The sequence below is a fragment of the Leptonychotes weddellii genome, chromosome 8, assembly GCF_054177405.1.
Source record: "Leptonychotes weddellii isolate Sample4059 chromosome 8, ASM5417740v2, whole genome shotgun sequence".
NCBI lineage: Eukaryota > Metazoa > Chordata > Mammalia > Carnivora > Phocidae > Leptonychotes > Leptonychotes weddellii.
Window position 1 is genome coordinate 30106263 of NC_138376.1, and position 26402 is coordinate 30132664.

At 51.2% G+C, this 26402-nt stretch overlaps 1 protein-coding gene and 1 non-coding gene across 3 annotated transcripts in view; one reads left to right on the forward strand and one right to left on the reverse strand.

The window, feature by feature from the left end:
* Nucleotides 1–7408: 7408 nt before the first annotated feature.
* LRFN2 (leucine rich repeat and fibronectin type III domain containing 2) overlaps nucleotides 7409–26402 on the reverse strand; it is a 172256-nt gene continuing 153262 nt past the window's right edge. For both annotated transcript variants that reach the window (XM_081828125.1, XM_081828124.1), the window contains one exon: nucleotides 7409–13083. In XM_081828125.1, the coding sequence (XP_081684251.1) occupies nucleotides 12105–13083 (979 nt within the window). In that variant the 3' untranslated portion in view covers nucleotides 7409–12104. The remainder of the gene's footprint in view (nucleotides 13084–26402) is intronic.
* On the forward strand, nucleotides 25614–25717 carry LOC115939373 (U6 spliceosomal RNA). The gene has a single exon (XR_004074192.1). It is a non-coding gene; the product is annotated as a U6 spliceosomal RNA (small nuclear RNA).

Genomic DNA, 26402 nt, shown 5'->3' on the forward strand with positions numbered 1-26402 from the left:
TCTACATTGTGATAGGGCAAGAACCAAAGGAACAAATTTCTCCATTTGAATGTCATTAGGAAGGATGTAAAAGGGGGTAAATAGTGATTCATATTGAGGTCCTGGAATTTTATTAGTTACTATTTTTGTAACTTTGTTCTCCTAGTCCTTGATTAAGGATAAAGGGAGAATTAATAAGGAACAAATTCCTGGTGGGAGGGGGTTGTTGATCACAGAGTAGAGGTATCCTGTCAATGGGCCTGTGCTGTGCACCTGGCAGGTCGTGGGCAACTTTCCTGGGTCTCACAGTTGGTAGTGAAAGTCCTTGCAGAAAACAAAGCATTCACTCACTGGGGCTTCACAGGTTGCCCAGTGCCCTGCCCCCTCTTCCTTTCTTGTTTTGCCCATGTGCCATGGAGACCAGAGCTGATTTGGCAAGAGAACAGACTTCCCTAAGAGTCCCCACCTTGGGGCCCTTGCTCTGTGTTATTCTACTCCAATGATGACCACAGAATATTCTAGAAGTTTTCTGTAATGACTCTGGTGTCTCCTAAGGAGCAGGAATGGTAGAGTCTGTACAAAGCTGGAGCCACAATCATCAAGCATGGAGCTCATCGGAGCACAGGGAATGAGTTTGTGTGTTCTCTTCCTTGGGGGACTTATAAATTAAAAGTATGGAATCAGTTGTAATCAGAATACCACCTGGCAGGGATATTGATGAGCAGAGGAGGGCTTATTTGGAGACCTCTGATCTTTCCAGCCCTAAGACTCTGGACCTAATACCCATATAATAATCATTAGTGTTCTGTAATTTATACCAGTGTTATCATTGATCCAGGTCATTAATCATCATGAATTGGTGACTTCTCAAGTGCTATGGGTTATTTGCGTAGCTACATAGAGCTCTGTGATTTACAAACAAGGTAATTCTTGGAGGTAGAGAAATACCCTGGCCATTTTACAGATGAGGATACTGAAAACAAGAAAAAGATTCAACTCCCTTGAAGGAGAGGGTCTGCAGTGCATTAGCCCTGTTGGGCCTGCTGGCTTACTCCTCTCTCCAACCCCCGCATTTTAGAAAACAAGAAAAAGCAAATAGGGACTTGGGTCTTGTTTAATCCTCAGTTTGTCAGGACGTTTAAGACCTTCAGGGCAGTTTTCTATTTCTCATAGGCACTAAGACAGGCACAGGAAAGTCATTAAATATTTGTTCAATAGATTTCTCCATGTCTTCCACTTTCTAATGTTATATTTTCGCTTTTAACTCTCATCGCTCACACGTTATGATTCCTTCCAGGTAATTCACTGAGACTCTAATGTTCTTCACAGTTCTTAGGTAAACTTGGGGCAACTCCAATTATCAAGTGACTGATTACCCAGCTCTTCCCCTGACTAGTTATATGACCTACAGCAAGTTGTTTATCCTTTCCGTGTCTCAGTTTTCTCAGTGGTAAATGAATGATCTAACCTTTGTGTCATAATCCTTGTGAGGATTATGAGGAATAGCACATGAAATATACAAGATGCTTACTGCACTGTTCAGAAAATCACATGAGTTCCCTCTTCCCTGCTTGGACAGTCCTTTGTGTAAAGGACTCTTCAGCAAAGAGCTTTACTATTCATGGTGCCTCACAACCAGGAGGGGAGAGTCCTGAGTCTTCCCTTCTCTAGATGTTTCATGGCCAACCCAGATTCCATAAAACTTTCTGAAAGACTTCTACTCTTCTGTGCAACAGCTCTCCCCTCTATAAATTTACCCTGGAATAATCTGGAAGGCCAGGGGCTCATCAGCCTCAGTCATTCTCCACTCTTGTAGTGTCCAGTCATGCCTTCATGGAGACCTAGAAGAGACAAGTGGATTTGATGGTGGGGCCATGCCCTAGAGCTTCTGGTATTCATGGAAAAGCCAGCCCTTTCTTCTTTACTAAATCTTGATGTGCAAGTATAGACACAGCCATGATTTCCCAATGAGCTTCTCTTCTTATATGGGGTCAGGAGTCTTTGCCTTCCCACAGGGAAGAGCAAGAGCCTCAAGGCATATACAGCACAAACACTCAAATCCTGAAAACACCCTCAGTTTCTCGGTGGACACCGCTTGCCTGCTGGCTTCACTATGTAGAAGGCCCACAAGGACGCTCCAGATGGAGCCCCATCCCAGGCCTCTGCTCTCTTGCCCTCTTCTGGATGTGGATGGCAGATGGGCTAGACCTATACCCTGGACCGGCACAGCTGTGATCTCCCAATTGTTCCTCTGATTCTGCCCTTCACCTCTTCCCTACTCATGCTTGCCTGATCCCTCTCACCTCCCCCCTTCTTAGCCAACAGTGGAGCAAGGTCTCTGACCCCGTTCCAGCTGGCCTGGCACTGGAGGGCTGAGAGAGCCTGATGCCCATGGGGAATTCCTGGCAGAGTCACCCTTTTCAGCCCTATGCTGCAACTCTCCAGGGTCCTATATCCCTTTTCACCTCTCCCAGGCTTGGTTGTCCTCCCGCCATGTGGATATTTTTTTTCCTTCCTCTTATTGCCTTCTGGGCCTCACTTCTATTTTGCTGTAGCAGGCAGCCACCACTGTAATGGCTGAGTGTGTGTGGGGGTGGGGGTGGGAGTGATGGGAACACATGTTCTGGGGTCTGAAGGTTTCATTTGAGACCCTCTTCTGCTCCATAAACTCTGTAAGAACTTGGAAAAAACAAACAACTTGCATTCTCAGGTTGGAAAATCTGTAAAATGGGGAAAGCCCTGGTATGTAAATCCAAGTTGTTAGGTAAGGAATGGAAGGAATGATAATCCATGTGAAAGGATTTACCTGGAACAGGAGATGCTGTACAAGCTCTCCAGCCCTGCTTTTGACTAAACGTCCCCACTTAGCTTTCTCACCACCCCCCTCTAACTCTGCAGACAAGGCTGGGCGTAGGGAAGAAAGCCCAGTTAACCACCCCTGGAATCCGATACTCTTGCCTCAGCCTGCTCCATCTTGTTTTCTACCCCAAACAGAGGCAGAGGGGCTCGGGCAAGAGCATCTTGTTTTCTTATGCCTGACACAGACCCCCATTCCCTGTTTTCCATACCTCAGGGGAGATGGAAGGCCCTAGGGCTCAAGAGAAAAAATCCCAGAGAAGTCCCAACCTCTGCTTCCTTAATAAGATTGGTCAAGGCTGAACTAACCTAAAACTGTTCGCAAGATTCCTCAGAAGAGAGAGTCTCGTCAGAACTCCACAAAAACTTTGATGATCAAGGAAGAATTGGGCCCCTTTACTTGATGACTGTGGAGGCCCACTCCACCTCCTCCCAGACCTCTGGGGTGACCCACACTCATCTCCATTTACCTTCATCATGAAAGCCAGGCTCTTTGTGTGTGGGTCACCCTATCCCCTGCCATATGTTCTGCTGCACCCCACTTTTCCCTTAAGCAACTGTGAAGTGTCAGCTCTACCCTAGGGGCCTGCCCAGCTGTGTAGCACCAGATGGGGTGGGCCATTTCTCTAATATTCCTTCTTCATTCCAGTTGGGGACTTATGTGATGATTCAGAAGTAAAGACTAAACGGAGTCACTTTGAATCTCCCCACCTCAAGCAGGTGGATGGTGTTTGTGCTAACAGGGATCAGGATATTAAGGAGAGGTGGAGACGGCTACTCAATAGACTGCCCCAGGTCCTCCTACCACACCTTGGGAAGTGCTCACTCCTAACTCAAGTAAGCCAGCCTGTCACTGGGTGATTTACCTGGCATCTGGCAGAGTCTTCCCATGAGCATTTACAGCCTAGAAGGGAAAACGTCTGTTAACCCAGAGAAATGGAGGAAACCAGTGGGGGGCTTGGTGGAAGCATTTGGGTCATTCCAGAGCCCCGTTGTTAGATTTTGGCTATTATTCCATACCTGGAACGAGACTAAAGGGTGAGCAAGGATTGGGGAAGTGATAAGCGAGGGAGCCCAGGGGATTTTCCAGGTCCTCCTTGCTGCTACTGGGACTGTAGATTTCGGAACATGAAGGAGCATCAGGGGCTGCAGAGGCTGCCATGTGCTTTCTGCCCTTTTCCAGCCTCCTTCCTTTTCTCAATGTCATGGAGACCAACACTGATTTGGCAAAGGGAACAGCATCCTCCCCCTCGGAGATTTTCTCAGCCGAGGTCCTGGCTCTGTACCTGGTTTCCTACCATGATTCTGGCCACAGCACTCTGAGAGCTGCTTTCTGTCTGGCCTCTGGATTTCTTGTGAAGGCAGGAATGATGGCTCCACACGAGCCCACCAGGAATACGGAGTCATAACCATCAGGCCTTGATCTGATTGGAGTATGGGGAGCCACTTCCTGCCTGGGGTGAACTCTGAAATTCATCATGCACAGTCTTGCTTGTAATAAGATTAACAACAGTTTTCATGGATATTGAACAGAAGATTCTAATACCCATTGAGGGAGGCTAGAGTGGATGGCTCCTAATAGCTCTGGCAGCCCTGAGATTCTCTGAGTCTGAGATACCTAATATTATCACTAATTCCCTGTAATTTATATTAATGTCTTCAGTGATGCGTATCATTAATAATAATGACTGTTATACTCTGCCTTTTCCAATCTGATGTGTAATCTATAAAACTACATGTACTTCCCAGGTGTACTTACCAAGGTCGATACTTAACAATTGATACTTCATCAGAAAGGAAACCAAGGCTGAGAAATGGCTCTGTATCCAGCTCTCCTCCCCCTGAAGGGCCCCTCACCCACAGGAAGGATTGCACTTGCCTTGGGCTACTCAGGACCGCGCCCCCGCCCCCAGTTCTCTGCAACTGGCCCTCTTCCAGACCTCCTTTGTTCTCTCCATCCTACTTCCCACCCACCCTGCCTTAAAGCCCCCCAGGACAGCTGGTTGCCTCCATCCACCCCTGCTTGCCCAGGCACAGGATTTCAGTCCTGATCTGGCTCCTATTTGGCACAAAGCCCATCACTCCCCATGCTGAGTTTCTTTGAAGCTTAAAATCTAGTAAATTCTTCCAGCCAAAGGTGCCACCTGGGGCTTGTGGCCCTGGCCGATCCATCCACCCATCCATCTCCTCTGGGATAGTAGCTTCCCCAAAGCTATACATTATCTTGAAATAAATGAAAATGGACCCATCTTTGCAAAATCAGAGATCTAGAAACTAGCTCATGCCCCTGCCCCTCCGGGAAACATGTAAGGCCCTCAAGGGCATGCACAGTGTCCTTCACTTTTATTTTGATTTCTTTTTAAAACCAGGCACAGTGTGGGGCACACAGCAGGTCAGCAAATGCATGTTGAATCCTCCGGCGCTGATTTCTCCACCTCTCTCACTTTTTCTACTGGGCTTGGCCTTCTCAAATTCAAGGTTCACACACCAGGATTCAGGCCTTTGACATGAAACCCAGAAAACTGCGTTTCTACTCGCCTCTGCAGCTCTGCGGGTAACTTCAGTGCAAATCCATTTATTGAATGTTTATCCAACTCTGCCACTCACTAACTATGTGATGTTGGGCAAGTTATTTAACTCCTCTCTACCTTAGCTTCCCCAATGGGAATGTTAATAATAATACCTACTTCATTGTGTTGTTTTGATGATAAAGTGAGATTACACAAAGCTCTTAGAACAGTGCATGGCACATAGGAAAATCTCAATGTCAGCTATTATTAGCAATTTAATTTTGCGTTCAATATCCACTTGGAAAATGCTAATCTTGTGTCAACCTAATGAAGGGATAAAACTTTCCCTGTGATTAGTCTGTGTAAGTAAGGCAACTAGCCCATCCTGGGTAGACAGGCAGAATCGTATCCTCAAGAGATCCCCGGAGGAATGGGTAGAATGTGACAGGGAACCAGGAGGAAAACATTCAGGATTACTAGGTATAACCGAGGACTTCACTCTCTTCTTCTTCATAACATTCCTTCTCAGACAGTGAACGAGATACCTGCCTCTTGTCAGGGTGTGCCGAGTCGGTGATGGAGGCATGAGGCTCTGAGGTTTTTCTTCATGAGAAAGTTGGAACAGTATCAGGAAGTTCAGCTAACAGAGGTAACTACGATTTGGGGAACAGGAGACATCTCGAATACAGCACAGGGGGTGTCAAGGGAAAGCGAACTCACCCCTGCTCGAGTCGCTGCTGGGTGGCCAGGGAGCACCAATGAACACTTGGTACAGAGGAGGTGGCGAAAGAAGAGGAGGTATGCTCATCATCACTTAACCAGACGGGCAGCTGGACGGAGCGACTTGGGGCCATGGGAGGCTGGTCGGTGGGCTGATTGGCTGTGGGCCAGAGGGACTTGGGGGTCCCATGGAGATGGGTGAAATTCCAGTTTCACCCCCTCATCACTAAGAAACCAAACGGGTGCCCGCAGGATGCACTGACGTCTCAGAAAGGGATTAGATAATGAGGTCTCCTTGCCCCAGCCACACAGACACCAGCACAAGATGCTGGGGGAGAATAGTGGCTCTCATTCACCAGGACCACATTCGACTGTTGGCTAAAGGAGCCAGAAGCTCAAGGATCCCAACAAGAAGAGGAAAATAACCAGGCAAGAGCCTGCAATCTTGGCCCATTTGCTTAAAGTCGGTGAAGAAAGATGCCAAGCATCCAAAACGAGGACACAGGGCAAGACGGCTGGGTCTGTCAGAAGACATTACATGGCTATGATGGGCATCACAGGAAAGCTTGAGATGCAAAAGCCAGCTCCCCTCTTCGGTCTTTTGGGAAGCATAGCAATTCCTTCTGCTAGAGGCTGTGGGGAAGGGGATTTCCTGAGCCTTGTAGTAAACACTGGCTGGCTGTGACATGGGAAACCTTAAATGAGATCACGAAAGATCAGAAACTAAGATCTCCAGTTTAAAGTCTGAAAGCAAAAAAATAAAACGAAATGAAATGAAATGAAATAAAATAAAATAAAATAAAATAAAATAAATAGGTATCTTTAAACTGTGAAGGCAGCAGTGTTCCATGTAGATGTTGGGAGAGCAACCTGGGTGGGTCCGATTCTATTCTGCAAAGCTAGAAACCTCAGGTATTTACCCAGGAGAAGCCTTGTCACAACAAACTTCCTGCTGCCAACTGCATCATGGGGAGCAGCTGGGTTTGAGAATCGAGGTGTGCTATTTAAAACCGCGTGGTGGGGATTTGACTGCTGTCTGCCAAGTCTCGTCTTTTGAGTAAGTGTGTCGATTTTACCGGCAGCAATTTGCAGAGGCCACAGTGGCTGTTAAGAACAGAGGAAGCCCCGCCTCGCTGGCTCAAGCCCTGAGACCCTCATTGCAGACACACAGAGAACAGAGAATAGAAGACACTGAAATACCCAGGCTGTGCTTCGGGAAAATCAGTACCTAGAGACCTGGGGAGAAAAGTTACTACTTGTCTTGGAAGGGGGAAACCTGAGACAATGACCTTCCTTTTACCCGGCTGAAAATTTTTTCCCTTTTTTTTTTAAAACTTTAAAAATTTTTTTTTTAAAGATTTTATTTATTTGAGAGAGAGAATGAGAGAGAGAGAGCACATGAGAGGGGGGAGGGTCAGAGGGAGAAGCAGACCCCCTGCTGAGCAAGGAGCCCGATATGGGACTCGATCCCGGGACTCCAGGATCATGACCTGAGCCGAAGGCAGTCGCTTAACCAACTGAGCCACCCAGGCACCCAAATTTTTTCCCTTTTAAAAAAAAATGTGCATAAGTTCTTTTGGAATTTCAACAGTGTTATGATGGCAAAATGAAAAGCATCTCCTCTGAGGGGAAACTGAGGAATGTTGTTATCAAGAATTTGGGAAAAGGGGGTTGGACTATTTGTCAGAAAGCTTAATAATTCGGTTGGGCTCAGCGTGTATCAGCTACCTCTTCTCTGCCAAAGAGCAGAGAACTGAAGCTTCTTTCAATCAAGAAAGAGGATCTGGGTGGGCGAGCGCTTCTCCTGATAGAGACAAGAGTTTAGGAATAGGAAATGGTGGGAAGATGGGTTTGGTCATTGGAGTGAGCTGGTATGAGGCTTTCTATCTTATGGGGATGAAGTCACAGGCTTTCAGGGCACAGGGGACTAGATGAGTCTGGGTGTGGAAGCAAGGGATCTCCTAGAAGTCTCCAGGCCAGGAGAAGTGCTGATCATAAGGGTGGTCTGAGCAGGACCTTCTGAAGCCTGAGGGAATCTTCCCGGTCAGGGGAGGGAATATGTTACAGGCCTCTAAGAAGGGCCAGAAAGGCCAGTGTGAGGTCAGAGGAAACCACTTAACCAAGGGGCCCTTACCTGGAGTTAACACTCTGAGAATTTTACCAGACCTTGAGGCCAAACCAAGAGCTTCCAGATTAGGTTGTAAATCTGAGTACTTCCATCAGTCTAAAATACAATCCATAACGGGTTGAAGGGAGGAAGAAAGAATAGGGGGTGATATTATGGAAAGAGCTAAGACTTTGCGACCAGACATATTGTGTAACCTTGGGCAAGTTACTTAACCCTTCTTGGGCCTCAGGCCCTTCATCTGTAAAATCAGCATAATAATATCTACTTTGAGATAGTAGGGTAGCTCCTTGTGTGTTCTGGGTGGGGTTGGGGGCCGCCAGCTCAGCTCCAGGTCCAGATAGCTGTTGTGAGAAATGCCTGTTAAGTAGCAGCACAGGACCTGGAAACTGTAGGTGCTCAATAACTGTTAGCTCCTTCCCCTTCCAAAAGGTGCGCTGGCAAGTCAATCACTCTCCGTCTAGAGTTGCACTGTCCCATATGGTGACCAGCACTAGCCACATGTGGCTCTCAAGCACTTTAAACGTGGCTAGTCTGGATTGAGATGTGCCCTGAGTGTAAAGCACATGCTCAATTTCCAAAACTTTGGGGGGGGGGAGCTCCTCCCACCAATCCCAAACTAAAATGTCTTATTAATAATTTTATGGTGATTACACATTAAAATAATAATCTTTCGGCTATATTGGATTAGATAAAATATATTATTAAAATTAATTCCACCTGTTTCTTTATACTTGATTCAATGCAGCTACTGGAAAATTTAAAATGACCGTGTAGGTCACACTTTATTCCAATTGGACAGTGCTAATCTAGCCACTAGATGTAGCTAGGGTTGGAAGCTGTTTCCAGAGAAGTTTATTCATTTCTATACCTTGGGCTTACGCTTTGGTTCATTGTCCCAGTTCTCCCAGTAAAAGAGCCTTTTGAAAAAGTGTCGTCCAAGGCTCAACCAGGATGGGTGGGAGATGTCCGTGCGCCCCTAGTGGCTAAGTGTGGTGGTGGCCACAGTACTGGAAAAAGGAGGCAGGGCAGGTCTATGAGATACCAGGTGGAACAGTCAGGGCAGCTGAGGATGGACCATTCCTTCTTCGCCTGGAGCTTCACTCCAGATCCCTCTACTGTCCTTTATTCCAGAAGGACGACCCCATTCTCTCTTATTTCAGAAGGCTCCCATCTTATACATGAACTTGGCAGGAAGCAAACAGTAACAAACTGGGCAGTAACAAACACAGGTGCAAGAGAAAATGCCACTTCAAAGCCACCTTCGGAAAACCGCAGTTTCCAGAGAAATGAACAGCAGACATTCACAGATATGAGAATGTTCTTTTTTTCTCTCTCCCAAGAAGTGTGGTTGGTTCTGTTTTTTAAACTGTACATTTTACTGTACATTTCTTTTTTAGCAAAAAAAGTTGGCATTTATATTCTGACCACACAGATATAGCTTTCCAAAACTCCCAGTCAGAAACATGACAAACACAAGTGCAAGTACATATCATGTCATGACAGACCTCGGGGCCACTGACCGGAATATACAGTTCGGTCCTCCCCTTCGTGTCCACCATTTCCTTCTGGGTGTCCTAACCCAAAGGCAAAAAGAAAGGTGGTATTTGGGGTCACTTCCTCAATGGCTACATTTAGAAAGACTGAAGGAGAAAGGTGAAGGGAGGAAAAGGAGAGAAGAGAAACTCGGGCAGGGCAAGAGGGAGGGAGAGAGGGAGGGAGAGATTTCCGTTCAAGTCACCCAATTCCATGGCTGCCACCATGACTGGGGAAGGCCTGTGCTATGGCCCTGGGACTCGCCTAGAAAATTAACATGTCTTAGGAAGAGACCGGCCTGGGCTGCTAATGACTGTCAGGACCAGAAAGGGATGGGGCAAGGCAGAGGGTCAACAGGAAGAACAAGAATGAAGACAAGAGAGTGGAGGGAAGGTGAGAGGAGGCAGGAGGGGTGGGAGGGAGAAGGGCAAAGAAGAGGGATTTGGAGGCTCCGGGGCTGGAGCCAGAAGGCAATCCTGCATAGACAGTTCCCTACCAGCTCCTTGTGTGTTCTGGGTGGGGTTGGGGGCCGCCAGCTCAGCTCCAGGTCTGAGCCCATCAGAACCCTTAAGCAGAAGTGGACTCACCTGGACATCGTGTGTGGTGTGGTTGGCAAGTGGAAGGAGGGAAAAGAACAGGAGAGAAGCTAGAGATCAATGGCAGAGACTCAGAAGAGCAATGAATGGGTTGGGGAGACTGAGGGAGAGGTAGTATGTTGGCAGTGAGGAGAGATCTAGAAGAGACGGAGACCAGGAGAGACAGAGAGAGATGCAGGGGAAAGTCCTCCAGATGCTTCTAAAACAGTTTCTTCCTGGCCACATGTCCTCTGCCCCCTCTTGACATGGTCTGGAATGTGGGGGTTCATCCCCTGGTAGAAAGGAACCCATGTGCACCCCTCCCATTGCCCTCTGTCATTTCCATGGATGGATCCTCCTCAAAGCTGGCATCTAGGAAAGGCATCCCCCATGTCCCACCCTGAGCCACCTTCCTCAGGAACAAACAAGGGATGGACTTTGGGCACAGAAATGCCTGAGCCAGGGTGAAGACAGCATAGTGAATCCCAAACACCATCCCAGGAGATGACCTTGGCACCTGCCCTGACTTGGTCACTAACTCACTGTGCGACCTTGAGCAAGTCCTTTATACTCTGGGGCAGGTGGGGGAGGGAGAGAGGGTTAAGGATGAGATGATTGCAAACACCTCTTCAAACTTCAAAACTCTACCATTCTAAAAAGATTCCAATTTCCCCCTCCCAAACCTCTAGAATTCTCCCTCTGTGTCCAGTAGGAAGAAAAGGGACGCTCTACCAGCTTGTGCTGCTGGTACGGCTGATCTGGAGACCATAATATCTAGAGTCATGGAAGACTTCGTTAGTCCTTAGAACTTGAAGGAAATCAAAGACTGGGTACAATCCAGTAGTGTGAGAATTAAAAGACTGAGATCCAAAGAGAAAAAGGGTCTTGCCCAACGTGTTCAGCTGGTTATTCAGTGGTGGCTCTGGAACCCAAACTGAGAGCTTTGGACTCCAAGTCCAGTGTTCCTTTTGCCACCCCGCTCTGCTTCGTCAAGAGAAGTCCTCTTGGCCAGCCACATGCTTATGCGGACTTTCGGTCCCAGGTTCCTCCCCCAAAGAGGTAAAAATCCTACAGCAACTCCAAAAGTTAACACCCTTTATGCCCTTGTGCCTCATAAAGCCCTTCTGCCTTTCCCACACATAAGGAGTTCTGGAAGTTACTCTTCTGGTTTAGGCTACTGTGATGGGTGTGGGGCATGATGTCTGAGCAGAGGAAGCTGGGTCAGGTATGCTGGTGGCTGCCCATCCCTCCCAAGCATGGGGACAGTTGGGAATAAGGAAGAGTCTGGACAGGGGATGCCTCAATCTTCCCTCCAAACAAGTGTGGAACCAGAATCTTTCCCTTCTCTTGTCAACGGACCATAATCTCCCACTACCAGGACTGCTGGGAAACCACTCTCACATGAAGAGTAAATTCTCCATCATCTGTGTGAATGAAGAGGAGGAGTCTGGGAAGTGGGAAACATAAATTAAGAAATAAAAACAATGCTGGAACCATAAGCAATCCAAAGCCACTTGCTTACACGCTACATTCGTGATCAGAAAGGAGGGAGTCCGCCTTTCCAAACACTCAGGGCTCAGTCCGACATTTTAGCGATCGAGTCCACTTTCCCTGAGCACACCCCGGCTGGGTGGTGGGGGACAGGCTTGGAAGGTGGTGTGGGTTGGGGGGGGCGTTGACAGGGAGACGAAACTGTCCCTAGATGTAAACATCACCATGGAAACTCCACAAAGACTTGCCAGTACAGATTCTTTCCCCTTCATCTACCCTGCAAGGGTGAGCGGCAGGAGGGCCCCCCCCGGCCTACACCGTGCTCTCCATCACCCACTCGGAACTGCCAAAAGTTCCCCGGGCCCCCACCAGGTCACTCTCCTCAAAGGGCAAGAGCATGCCGTTGACAGAGAGGCTGCGCTTTGTCCAGATGTTCGAGACCCTCCGAGGGGGGCTGTAGCCACCAGGGGCGACCCCTCCGGCTGCCGCAGCTGCAGCAGCAAAGTCCCCCATGTCGAAGGAATGGCTGCGCTTGGTCTTGCCCTCCAGGGGCAAGGGGAGCAGGCTCCTGGCCCGGGCGGCAGGAGGCCCCAGCAGTGGCTCTCGATCCGAGTGGTGGCCCCTGGCCGATGTCCCAGACCCTCTCCCGCCTGGAGTCCTGGAGTCCAGCAGCTCCTCCTTTCTCTGACTCTTGAGGTCCAGGGAGGCAAAGGCCCCCATCAGGCGGTCAAGGTTAGGCTTGGGGCGGGGGGCAGGGGGTGGGAGCCGCCAGGGGCCCCGTCCCAGCCCTGCGGCTTCCCCACTGCCCAGGGAGCTGGAGGAAGAGGAGTCGCTGCCCCGAGCCAGGTTGGCACTGAACTGCACAAGTTCACTGCGCACCACCACCTTGGGTGGCCCCTGCATGGGGGCTGCACTGGGTGCACTGGCCAGAGTGGGTGGCGGGGCCCCGTTGGTCTGCGAGTGCACGTTGCTGACCGCAGTAGCCGCCAGCTTGCCCGGGGCCTCCTGGTTGCAGACCTTGTAGCGCACCATGAGGATGACGATGAAGACCAGCAGCGTGGCCACGATGATGCCGCCGATGACCAGGATCATGGTGCCGCCCAGGATCTGGCTGTGCATTGACTGGCACTGGGGATAGTCGACCTTGGTGAAGAACTGGGCACAACCCACAATGTTGGTGGCCGTGAGCGTCGTGGCCGTGTCGTCCCACATGGCCAGCACACACAGGTCGTAGCCGGTTCCTGACACCAGGTTGTTGACCACGAAGGCCTTGTTGGAGGCTGGGATCATCCTGGGGTGGGGGGATGCAGAGGGGGAAGATGGTGAGGGTCAGCAGAGACAGAAAGAGAGAGAGTGACAGAGACAGGAGAGGTTGGCAGTAGGGAGACAGACACACGGACACAGAGGGAATGAGGTGGAGCAGGAGAGAGAGGGGCAGGCGAAGAGATGGGAAAAGGAACCAAGGAGACAGGAGGGGTGGTGAGAGAGGAGGAGGAAGCGAAGGGACGAAGGGACGGCAGGGGACACGAACAGGGCGTGGGAGGTGGTGAAGGAGTCCCAGAGGTGGGAGGAGAGGGGCCCAGGTAAGAAGCCAGAGAAGGACAGGTGGGGGTGAAAAGGGCAGCGAGAGAGAGATTCAGGGGTGGGAGGGTCAGTGAGAGATGCACATGCAGACCAGGTGCCCAAGGGCCCCAAAGAGGCAAAAACAGACATCAGGAATGTGATGATGAAGGGAACAAGGGGGGGAGAGTGGAGAGCAGGTAGGGAGGAGGAGGTACACAGAAGAAGGGGAGCGCCTCGGGCAGAGATGGGAGAGGGACGACAGGAGGGGCAGAGGGAGAGACATGGAGAGGCAGAGAGGTTAAAGCCTGCAGAAGCCCAGTCTAGACAAACGGACCCCCAGCCTGATTCCCGCCCTGTCTCCCTCAGACTCTGGGAGGTGGTGGAAGCCGGGCCTGCCAGGGCCCCCGCTTCAGACACCCCAGACTCCATCCACCCCTGCTGTGTCCTGGAGATTCATGGACATTGCCTGAGCCCCTGCCAGGAGCCTGCACTGTGGGGAGTCACAGTCAAGGCTCTGCCCTCGGAGCCCACGCCATCCTTCTCTGCAAATCGCTTTCTCAGGCCTGGCAGGAGAATGTTTGCTGCTGCAAACTGGGCTGGAGGGGTCTAAGCAGAAGACAGCTAGAGGCGGGGAGGGGAGGGGGACAGTGCTATGTTGAAGACTGGAGGGCGATTCTGCTTCCCAGAGAGAAAGGATGATTCCTCCCTCGCAGGCATAGCAGGCCAGCCTCACCCAGAGAGGCCTGGGGAAAGAGAGTCTCTGCTCGGGGAGGCCTCGACTGGTCCCTCCACCTTAGGGGAGGGTCTAGTGGGGCTGCAGTCTCCCACGCTGGGGCCCATCTACTGTCCAGGGCCTTTCTCGCTGGGACCCTCAGGAAGCCTGGGCACACACCCTGATCTCTAAAGCCCCGTCCAGGTATGGTGCCTTGTGGTATCTCCAGAGACAATGCCCGTGTCACCCCATAAACACTCCTGCAAAGATAGTCACCTCGTCCTGGAGGGGCCATGTCCCTCTGAGCCTTTCCCACCGCCCCTCCTCCCAAAGGGCCCTCCGTTCTGCAGTCCCCTACTACCCAAGGGCTCCATTAGCACCCCTCAACCCCGCAAACCCAGAGCCAGGAAGCTTAATTGAGATCTCAAATATGAAGTACCGGAGCCTGCAAACTTCCACCCGGGAACTCCCTCACGCAGGATTGGAGCTGACAAGCATTTATTGACGTCCCGTCAGTGGGCAGCGCAAGAGGCCATTGCCTCCCTCCTCACATTCCCAGCTTGCTCTGTGGAGGGGGAAGCCACAGTGGAGGAAACTTTGGTCCCTGGCCCCACCCCCAGCCCACAGCTAAGAGAGGTGGGGAGGTGGGGAGGTGGGGCCAGGGCCGGGGGGGGGCGGTGTGGGGGGTCCGCAAGGGCCTGTGGGCCAGCCCCTTAGGTCTATCTGTTTCACCTGGGCATCGTGGCAATCCTGAGAGCGTAGGGACTAGTGCTCTCGTGGCACAGAAGAGGAATGGCCAAGATTCAGAGAGGTTAAGTGATTTGCCTGAAGTCACACAGCTGGGACTGCTAAGATGGGCCACTGGACTTTAACACTGGTTTCTAGATCCGTAGTCTGGGTTTGCTCCTTACCATGTAACAAACACGGGGCATGTTTCCTCATCTCACTGAAAAGCTTGTCCCAGCCTGTGGCCTGTCAGCCACCCCTTCCCTAGAGCAGTGCTCGGAGCCCACCATGGCTCACACGCCGCCACCAGCAGGACCTCTGGCCTGCTGGGTCACCCACTGGGCAGAGCCCACTTCATTCCCCCTCAGAGCTGACGAGAGAAGTTGGAGAGGCAGGAGCAATCCACAGCCAGAACAGTGACGACAGTAGGAGCAAACCCCAAGGGTCACCTGTGTGCCAGGCCCCATTTTCAGGGCCCTATGGCTATCAGCTCACTTGGTCCTGTAGCAACTCTCTGAGGCAGCCCCTACCATGATCCTTACTCTGCAGTTGGGGAGTCAGAGCTAAGAAGCAAAGATACACAGCTGGGCTTTGACCCCAGACCACTGCCCCCCAGTACCCCGCTGGGGCGTGTGCAATGTCAGAGCACATCCATTGGAGGAGGGGATGGGCCAGCTTGCCTACTGAACACCTGTTCTGTGATGGGGTTTTCACATCCGGTGTTGTGCTTAACCTTTGCAACAATCCTAGGACACAGGGGATGGACCACGAGCCCAGAAGTTTTATCCATGTTTAGCTGTCGTCTGGAAAGCAGACACTGCCGCTACTGCTAATTAATAATAAAGAAAAAGAGGGGCTAAGGTCGAGTGAGGGCTTCCTGTGTGCCAGGCACTGTTCGGAGATCTTTAACGGGATGAATACTCATAATAGTAATCATCATCTCCATTTTATAGATAAGAACCAGAGGCACAGAAAGGTTAAGCTGGCTGCCCAGGGACGCCCAGCTAGTTAGTAATTGACAGAGCTGGGATCTGAACTGGGCAGTCTGGCCTCAGGGGACCGCTGTGCCATCCCGCCTCTCAGACACTATCTTGTTTTCCTGAGGCCTCGGGGTGACTGTGTGCGGGACCCTGCCTGGCCTCTCTCCCCTTTGCTTCCCAAGTCCGGGCAGCTCAGAATATGATGAAGCCACAGTGGGCCGCGCTGCTGATGCAGGTATAACAGGGCGGGCTGGTCCTTGGCAGCAGGGGTGAGAGAGAGCAGGCTGGGAGAAGCTTCCCGCTATAACTGGCGTGTCAGAAACATGGCCAGAGGAAAGGGCCTTCTTCCCAGGATTAAGAGCAGGGAAGTAGCTCCGGGTTCCTGGGCGTGTGTGTGTGTGTGTGTGTGTGTGTGTACTCATGGGCGAGCCAGAGCCAGCTGGCTCCAAACAGCCTTGACAATCAAGTCCACCTTTAGCAAAAACAATAATAACCAGCGTGAGCACTAATCTTGTGCCTGGAAGTTTTGCACATTATCTCACTTTACCCCCCTGACAACCCCTGGAGGAAGTCATTATCATCATTCCCATTTAGGGAAGGAGGAAGCTAAGCAGTTGTCACTTTCCCTCGGGGGAGTGGGGGAGCTGAGACCAGATCTGGATCCGCAGGGATTCAGAGCCCACACTTCTAGGCATAAGCAAGGCTGCTTCCCACCCCGGGCAACCAAAAGGACAAACTGCACGAGAAAGTCATGTGAAATGGGCTCTATTCAAACTCTAGTGACAGAACCAAACTCATCCCTGCCCGCATGGCCCTGTCTACCCGCTCATGCTCCCCAGCACAACCAGCTGCTGATCCTCCAGGCTGGATCTGGAGAGCCCGGGGCCCCACTTCACTCCTATCCACGTTCCACGTTCCACCTTCTGGACTTCTCGCTGCCTTCCATCTCCACACTCACACTTTTGCTTAGGCCTTGCCATCTTTGGTGTGGAGGAGCGCAGAAGCCTCCAAATAGGCCTCCCTGCCTCTGCCTGGGCTCCCTTCATATCCATGCTCAGCACCACCAACCCCAGAGCGCACCATCTGAAACAACTCTGGCCACGCCCCTCGCCCAATGAAACATTCCTCAGGGGCTCTCCGTGACCTACAAGAGTCAGTCCAAGCTCCCGAGCGGGGCTCCCAAACCAGGCTGCCCATCACCTTCTTGTCCCTCCACCCACGCACTTTGCCCACAATCTTTAGGAAAACACCTCGGAATCAGCTGGGCCCAATAGGGGCGGAAGGCATACTCACAGAGGGGTGATTAAAGCCTTTGCTTGCAAAGGACTTTGTTCTAAAGGGGTAGATTCGGGGATGGGGGACCGTAGGGAACATGCCATAACCCAGGGCTGGTAGCAGCCACACTGTTCCCCAATCTAGCCCTGAGCATACCAGGGGAGGTCACCAGACCCTGACCTCACTCTCTTCCCTCCTCTCAATCTTCTGCTGTTGCTCCCCGTGGCTGAACCCCACCGAAAGCCGGGGTTCCGGGTGGCACACTGGTCAGCCTTCCAGGGCACACAGCAGCACAGAGGAGGGGATCTGGGGAGGCAATGGGCAATATTTGGCACAACCGTTGGGTCACAGCCCTCCTTGTGAAAGACACATCCCTGAAATCCTGATAGGTTTCTATCACATACACAGGCGACATCTCTGCAGAAAACATGAATTGCTATTTTAAGTTCAGTTGCTCCAACATGTTAAATTTAATTAAGCTCACGTGCTCTAAAGCACAATTTAAAGCTTGCAACCCCAAGCACTTACCCAGGAAAAACAAAACAAACGTAAGTGGCTGCTTCTGAGTTGTTTTTCTTTTTCCCCTATTAATATTCATTTGGCATTCGTTCATTCAGCTTAATACTATCAGACAAATCTACAGCGGATGTCTACAGCTGATGCCAGAGGTTTAGGAAGGAATCACAGGAGCATACTTGTTACCCGACTATTTGCTCACACGTCGTCTTCCCTTTCACCTGTCCCCACGCTGGGTGCAGAGGAACTACATTTCCCAGGCTCCCTGGCCTCGGGCCTCCGGGAAGAGTTGGCCGATGAGGGCCCTGGAAGAAGGCTGGAGGGCCCGAGGTGGGGGAGAAGCCAGCTATTTCTTCCTCTTTTTCTGCTTCATGTGGTGGCTTCCCATCAGGTTCTGGGCCCCCCTCTGTGATCCCAGCTCCTGGGGTTCTGGTTCCTGCAAGATGGATTTGGATCTTTGGCTCTGGTCATGTCATCTCCTGTGCTCCCCACCCAGGGGGAGGTGGGAGGGGGCTACGGCTTCCTGCTGTCGCTCACCTCTATGATGCCTCCCTGCCCCCTGGTTGAAGCCCCAGCAATTCCATCCCCTGTGTGGCCCAACCCCTGTACTGAATTCCCTCTTAGATCTAGAGCGTGTTTTTATTTTTCCTGTCTGATTCCTGAGTGGCATGGGAGGTAACCTTCCCGTGATGAGAATGTTCTACCTTATCATTTTCCCCTTGCATTTCGGGAAAAGACTGTCCTGGCTTCACATCAGCCTCAGCACATCTTGGCCTTAACCTGATGGAACTCCAGCTTCAGGAAGCACTAGGCCACCTTCTCCGACTCTCTCCCCACTCCCCACATAAGACACCACGACGCCTTGGCATCTAGCAGCCCCTCTTCCTGGAAGCCTCCTATCTCTTTCTCCACCAGGTGACTGTGTCCTTTGGGGCCTTACCCAGACATCACATTGGACCCCACTGAGCCACTGAGAGCTGCCCCCGCCCTCGCACACCCTTGCCTTAGAGCCCTCCTCTGTTTATGCGCGGCCGAGACTCCCTTGAGGACAGGGGCCTCGTCTTACTCACCTTGTAGCTCCACTGCCAATCATGGTATCTGGCCCAGAGCCACTGCTGAGTAAATATGTACCTTACAGTTGAGTGAATGCAAGAGTACTTTGTTAAATGTTAAGGCCTATACAAATGGGAGAGAATCTTCTTTAAATATGATGGCTGGCTAATGGTGACTCGCAGACACTGGCCGGTCCCCAGGATGTCTTTCTGGAGAGGAGTTCTTCTATATGCTTGAGGCTCATCGTGTGCCCTCCTGACCACCTTCATGGATGTGACGTAGATACGTGTGTGGGGAGTGTGAGTGCGGACATGGAGGTGCATCTGTGTGTGTGGGTGGGGGGGTGTCAGTGCTCACATACAGATGGTGTGCAAAGGTGCTGGTTCCCCCCAATGTTAGTCACTGCTCTGCTCCCCTTCCGCCCAGTCTCAACCGTCCCAGGCACTCTTGCGTGTCCCCTGACACTTCTGAGGAGACTCCTGTGCGCCCTTGCAGGCCAGGCCCGATCCTTCCTAATAGCTACCATTAAAGGTACCAGGGCATCCAAGAACAGGAATGGGAGAGATCCTGAGTCTCTGCCGGGGCCTCAGGGCAAAGCCTGGGAGCTGACTACCAGAGTCCACTACCCACCTCCCTGGACTCACTCCGGACTACATTCCCCTGTCTCCCTTGTAGTTAAGGGAATCCAAGTGATACATTCTGGCAAATGGAATGTGGGCCACCCCTGGGCCAGGCCTTAAAAGAGAACTGCTTGTCCCATATTCTCCCTCCCTTCTGCGGCCAAACACGGGGTGCGGCGACCTGTCTTGACCACGCAGGTGACAGCGAGGCCTGAGGGATGGTAGAAGTCAGAGGTGACTGTGTCTCCAGGTGAAGAAGACATCATGCCCGCCCCCTCATCCATGATGCACCACGGCTGCCGGCTGGGCCCCTGCACTGATCTGCAGAAGCCACGTCAAGCTGCCCCACTCCACTTCCCCAGCTCTGCACCCTCATTACCGGCTCTTCTCAGAACCACCAGCCTGCCAACCTCTCTGGCAGGCTGCGAGATCTCGGGGCACATGAAAGAGCCTCATTAAACAGAGGTGAGCGGCCCTGGCTCCCCAGCCTCTCCCTCCTCCCGCAAGCCCCCAGAGGGGCCTGTTTGCTTCCCCCGCACAAACTGCCAGGTAGAGGGGAGACTCGGCTGCTTCTCTCTGACGTACAACTTACCTAGCACTTCCCATGTGCTGGGCATTTGACCGTCACGCTCTCTTTGATTCTGTGCTCTGCCCGTGTAAGTGGTAATAATTAGCCCCATATTGCAGATGAAGAGACTGAGGCTCAGGCAGATGGGTCACTCCCTCAAGTGCACGGGGCTGGACAGTGGCTGAGCCAGTGCTGTAAGCCAGGCCTGCCAGTCCCCTGAGCATGATCTGCCTTCTACTGAATTGCCTGGAACTGAATTGAGCAGAGTCAGATTTTAACAGCAAGCCAGTCTTAGAGTCATGCAAACTGACAGCAATACAAAAAAAAAAAAAAAAAAAATCATGCATTACTACAATGACAGCTGATATTTATTGAACACTTACCATATGTCAAACACTCTTCTGAGTATGCTACATGTATTAAACTAATTTAATCCTAATGGCAACTCTATGAGGGAGGTATACTATTATGATCCTCATTTTACAGATAAATAAACTGAAACTCAGAGAAGTTTTTTGCCCAACGTCTCTTAGAATGTTTGTGCCTGGATAAGATTTGAACCCAGCACTCTCACATTACCTCCATCAATGCTTACGATAACCCCGAAAAGTACCTTTCATAATTATACTCCCATTTTAGAGAGAGTAACTGACTTGCCCCAAGGTTGCATAGCTAATTAGGGGTAGAGATGGGATTTCGGTGAGCCATGAGGGTTGTCTGCCTGCTTCCTGAGGTTCATGTGAGGTCTAAAGATACTGAGGGAGCCACATGGATATCTGCAGGCAGTTCCCTCACAGAGGGAGCTGCCAGGGCAAAGGCCCTGAGGCAGGAACAGTGAGGAAGCTGGTATGGCTGGAATAGAGTGATGGAAAGGAAGAGTGGTAGGAGATGAGGTCACCAAAGTAGTAGCCAGGAGCCAGGTTCTGGAAGACTTGTAAATATGTTCAGTGTTGTGTTCCAACTCAGAGTATTTGCTGGGCGGCAGGGTTGAGGAGGATTCTGAGGCTGTGTTCAAATTCAGTGGGACAGAGTGGTATGGGTCTGGAAGAACCTGTGTCCTGTATTTGTTGTTTCTGATCTAGGGATCAGAGAATAGTTAGAATTATTGGAATTACTAATATAAGCTGTCGAATCCCCTCTTCTGGTGTCTCATGCCAGATGCTGGCCTTCCCTAAGTGCATGGCCCTGAGTGATAACAGGGAATGAGATTATCATGGAGCTGGGGTGACTGAGCGAGGGCTCCAAGAATCAGAAGTTTCTTATCAACTTCTGACCAGGGCCAGGGGCCAGGGACCAGGCTCTGTCGCTCCCTTTCTGCCTTTGCCCCTCCTGAGAACACAGGGTCCCCCGGGTGTCCCAAGGCCCTCTGTCTTCTTGACAGTTACTTCACCCTGTCAACAAGTAAAGAAGTCACATTCAAGATTATTGAGATTCTGAGACAAAGCCCCTACTATCCATTCCCATAGCCCTCAGGAGAGCAGGCCAGGTGGGGGATCAGAGCCCTTGTTGAACTGGTCTCTGGGTAAATTCTCTTGCTCTTCTTCCCTCTGCCTCTTCTGCACCAGCAGCCAGAGGATCTTGTAAAAGCCAGTCAGATCAAGTCTTTCCTCTGCCCAACACCCCCAGTGAGGCTTGTCTCATGTGTCAAAGTCCTTGTGTGGCCTACAGACCCCATGTAATCTGCACCTCACCTCTCTTATTTCCTCTCTTTCTCCTTACCCAGATTGCTCTGCACCAGCACCTGGCCTCCCTGATAGTCCTCAAACCTGCCGACGGTGCTCCTGCCTCAGGGCCTTTGCGCTGGCAGTTGCCCTTACCTTAGTGCTTTCCCTCCAGAGTCCCTATGCTCACTACTTCACCTCCTTTAATTCTGCTCCAATGTTACCTTCTCTGACCTCCTATTTAACATGGTGTGCTTCCTCTCATCTCTATCTTGGCTCCCCCATACCCCTTACTCTGCTCCATTCCCTCCCCCTCCATTCCACTGTTATTGCCTGGAAGATGTTATCATTTGCTTATTTACTATGCTTACTATTAATTATCTTTCTCTCCTTGCAATAGAATCAATCTCAGCTCTCCTTCTGGGGATCAGGGTTTTTTGCCTGTTTTGTTGGCTGATATTTCCCCAGCCTTGAGAACAACACTTGGCACAAAGGAGGCCCTTAAAAACATTTGTTGGGCAGGTGAAGGAAATGCATGTTCTATATTTGCACCACTGAACACAGTAGCTACATGTGGCTATTTAAATTTAACTTCAAATTAATTAAAATTGAATCAAATTAAACATTCAGTTCCCCAGTCACTCTAGTCACATGTGGCTAGAGGCTACCACATGGGACAGGGCAGCTGCTGAGCATCCCCCGCCCCGTCCCAGAGTTCCATCGGATGGTGCTCTTCTAGAGCATGCTGAGCACTCCAGCAGGAGGTAGGCCCTTTCCTGTATGAGCCCCAGCACCCCAAACTGATGGGGCCAGGCCAGGGAACACTTTCCAGCTCAGGGACCACTCCTAGAGGTTTCCAGAGGGCTTCTGAGTTCTCTTTCTCCCCACAAAGTTTCACAGTGACTTTGGACAGCTTCATCCCTTCATTTTGGTTCTTCCAGCTTCTCTTGGCTCCTCGGACCTCAGGTTCAGTGGGGTCTTTTTGGGGTTCCCCTGGGCCTGGCTCAAGCTCACATGCCCCCAGACTGCTCTGAATCTCTGCTTTGCCAAACGGAGGCTCTGCGTCCCCCTCTGGTTCTCTGTTTCTAAATCCTCATGCTTGCTTTTCCACTTTCCCTCTATTAGTTACACTTCTGTTGCATAAGTCTCTATTAAAAAAAATCTCCGATAAATATAAAAAAAATCCCCAATGATAAATATCACCCCTCCCAGGAATACCTACCACTAGAAAGAAAGAGAAGGTGCAGAGGCAGCAGAGTGCTGTGGTGATGAGCAGACCCTGGAGCCAGCCTGCTGGGTTCCAATGCTTGCTCCACCACTTACCAGCTATGAGAGCTTACCACGGGCAATCTCTTAACCTGTCTGTGCCTTAGTGGCCTAAAAATACCCAATTTCTGTAAAATGGCACACTTAGAAGCTCTGCCTTATAGGGTCATTATAAGGTTTACATGAGTCATGATTCACAAAGAACCTAGGTCAGTGTCTGGCACAGAGTAAGATCCTCTTGAGGATCTATTATATAAAGGAGCTGGCGATGCTGAACCAAAAGAAATGGATCTCTTACGCTGGAAATGCAGGCCTCGGGGATTTGTGGCTGGCAAACCTCACACCAGCTAAAAAGCGGGAGACCTGCGCTGTGCCTGGGTCCTGGCTGGGCCGGCAGGGAAGCATGGTGCCTGGGACACTCACCACAGAGACGTGTGTTCCCCACCCTCCATGTGACTCCAAGAGTCTTTTTCTTTTGGAAGACACGTGGTGACAGCGTTAGTTAAACCCTGGCTGAGTGATTGCAGAGATGTCTGGAAATCAGGCCAAAGTGAGGCAAGCCCCAGCAGGCTGCTTCTGCACTCACCTTCCCAGAGTAAGGGCTTACCTGGTGACAGGTGAGGGTCTGACCTGGGGAGACCTTTCCTTTGCTCCCTGACTCGGGAAGCATGGCACATCCAGCCATCCAGCTGCCTGGCAAGGGCGGGGGAAATCGCCAGGCCCTGTGTTTGGCCGGGACTACAGTGCCAGTGAGAGAGTTTCACCCACTCCACGGTGCTCCTTCACGGAGAGGATGGAGCCAGAAGGTCAGGGCCAGAGCACTGGTCCTGGATCATCAAGGTTCAAAGCCTGGCACCATCACTTACTGGCTGTGTGACCCGGGGCAAGCCACTCAACCTCTCTGTAAAGGGGGACAGATGACAGGGCCTCCCTCACAGGGTCGTTATGAGGACTAAATGAGTCAGCTCCTGACGTGTGAACGGTGCCAGGTCCCTCGTGAGCACTCAGCATATGCTAGCTGGTGACTGAGGGTGTCATCTGGTCCCAAGGCGGGTGGACCGATGAACCCAGCCGGCGTGAAATTAGATTCAGTTCCGAATAGGGAGGCAGGCACGCAGCCCAGCGCAGGGGCAGCCGTCTGAGACCCGGGGGTCTGTCTTGGTGCCCTCGCTGGCCCAGCCTGCCCTCCGGCCCAGGTGCTTGTCTGGCTGACTCCCTGATGTCTGCTGGTCTGTCCCGCCTCCCCTGCCATCTCCACACACAGACCTCAGGAGCGCCACTTGAGAGGGGTACAAATCCCTCTGCAACGGGCTCCTTTGGCTGTCAGCACCGCGCTCCCACGGGTCAGGGACAGGCCGGGCAGCCTGTCCAGCTCTGCACAACCTCGAGTGGAGGGGAATCCCGGCTCACGTCTGTGTCCTGATAACTGCCGCTTCTCCCACGGGCTCCAAGCCAACCCCAGGGGACATGCAGAACAAAGTGCTGATTTGTTTGTTTGCTTGTTTTTGGCCATGTCGGGGCTTCTCTCAAATTGTGCAGTGGCTCTCCCATCCCACCTTGAGTTTCCACTCTTCCAGAATTAACATTCCCATTCCTTCTGACATTTCCTCAGGCCCCAGTTTCCTCTTGTCTCCCAGCTGCTCGCCTCCGGTCACATGCCAGTCTGTGACTCTCTGGGGCGTTCTGAGCACCGAGACAGGGGTCAGACGCCACCTTCCCTGATCAGACGTCAGACTTCCCCTGAGCCTCCCCCACTCCCGCCCAAGACTGCATTGGACTTTCTGGAAGCAGCATCCCATCCGTGGCTCCCACTGAGCCTGCGGTCAGTGGAAATGCCCTGTGATTAGCCCAGGGTTGCTATGAAGCCCCGTTGTTACCATTCTGTTCCCCTAGAGCAGCGTCTCTACCATTGCTGGCTCATTTCTTGCCACTGCAACCACCCAGGCGGGCTCCCCAGCCCACAGCAGGCCTCTCTTTCTGTGTGTCTTTAACTTTCTTTCTGTCTCCCTTTATCCAAGTCTCAACAGATGTGAAACTTCTCTCTGTATTCACTTGTCCTTAGCTCCCAGCCCCCAAGGACTGGGTTGGCATGTCTCAGAGGAAAAAGTGTGGGTTTTGGAATCAGACAGAAATCTCTCTTTGAAGGTCGGTTCTGCCCCCAACCGTGTGACTCTGGATCATTTTCTGTCTCTGAACCTCTTAGCTCACGTGTGAGATGGGGATAGCTGTACCAGCCTCCTGCGTGAGTGTGAAAAATTAAAGGCAGTGGGGAGAAGCAGGGCTGCCCCTTCGGCTCCCTTCCCAGGGCCACTTGGTACCCCAGCAAAGAGGAGGATGATGATGATAGTTGGCTTTTTTCTCCTTGAGGAGTTGAGAAAAGCTTGCTCACTAACAATTCATCACTTACAGAGAAAAACACAGAAGGTGTCAGACCAATTATACCTTGTTGTAAACACAGGAGTGTTCAAAATAAAGATTCCCCACCAGCTGCGTTCAAAATGCACCCGAACAGGGGCGCCTGGGTGGCTCAGTCATTAAGCGTCTGCCTTCGACTTGGGTCATGATTCCAGGGTCCTGGGATCGAGCCTCACATCGGGCTCCCTGCTCAGCGGGAAGCCTGCTTCTCCCTCTCCCGCTCCCCCTGCTTGTGTTCCCTCTCTCGCTGTGTCTCTCTCTGTCAGGTAAATAAATAAAATCTTTAAAAAAAAAAAAAAAACACAAAACAAAATGCACCCGAACAACTGTCAGACCCCAGGTCAGTGCCGCCCAATGATGTACCTGATCCGACAAGTCCCCCGGTTGGCAGATCCATCATTTCATGGGGGCACCACCCAGGGGTAAAGTCACCTGTGACACCAACCTCCTTAAAAATGTTATCACAGTGCACGCTTCAGCTGCACGTGTATGAAAATTAGAATGATACAAAGATGAGTACAGCCCTTGCACATAGATGACATGATAATTCATGAAGCATTGCATATTTTTATGAAATTCTGACACAGGCTACAACATGGATGAACCTCGAGGACATTCCTCTAAGTGCAATCAGCCAGCTACAGAAGGACAGCTACGGCACGATTCCACTCACACAAAGTCCTGAGAGTGGTCAAGTTCAGAGAGACAGCAAGTAGAAAGAAGGGTGGCTGCCAGGGGCTGGGGGGCGGGGAAAGGGGGGCTGGTGTGCGAATGGTGCGGAGTCCGAGTGTGGGACGATGGAAAGTCAGGGGATGGGTGGCGCACCTGCACAACAGTGTGGAAGTACTTCGTGACACTGAACTGCACACTCAAAAATGCCTAAAATCGTCAATTTCATGTTCCATATATATATGTGTGTATATATATATATTTTTTTAAGATTTTATTTATTTATTTGAGAGAGAGAATGAGAGACAGAGAGCATGAGAGGGGGAGGGTCAGAGGGAGAAGCAGACTCCCTGCTGAGCAGGGAGCCCGATGTGGGACTCGATCCCGGGACTCCAGGATCATGACCTGAGCCGAAGGCAGTCGCTTAACCAACTGAGCCACCCAGGCGCCCCTGATCATTACATTTCTGACTCTGGTCCCAGACTAATAAAAGAAAATCATGACATATTTCATCACCAAATGTTTATGTATTATAACTGCCTCCTTTAAGTGGCACTTTTTTTTTTTTTAAGATTTTATTTATTTG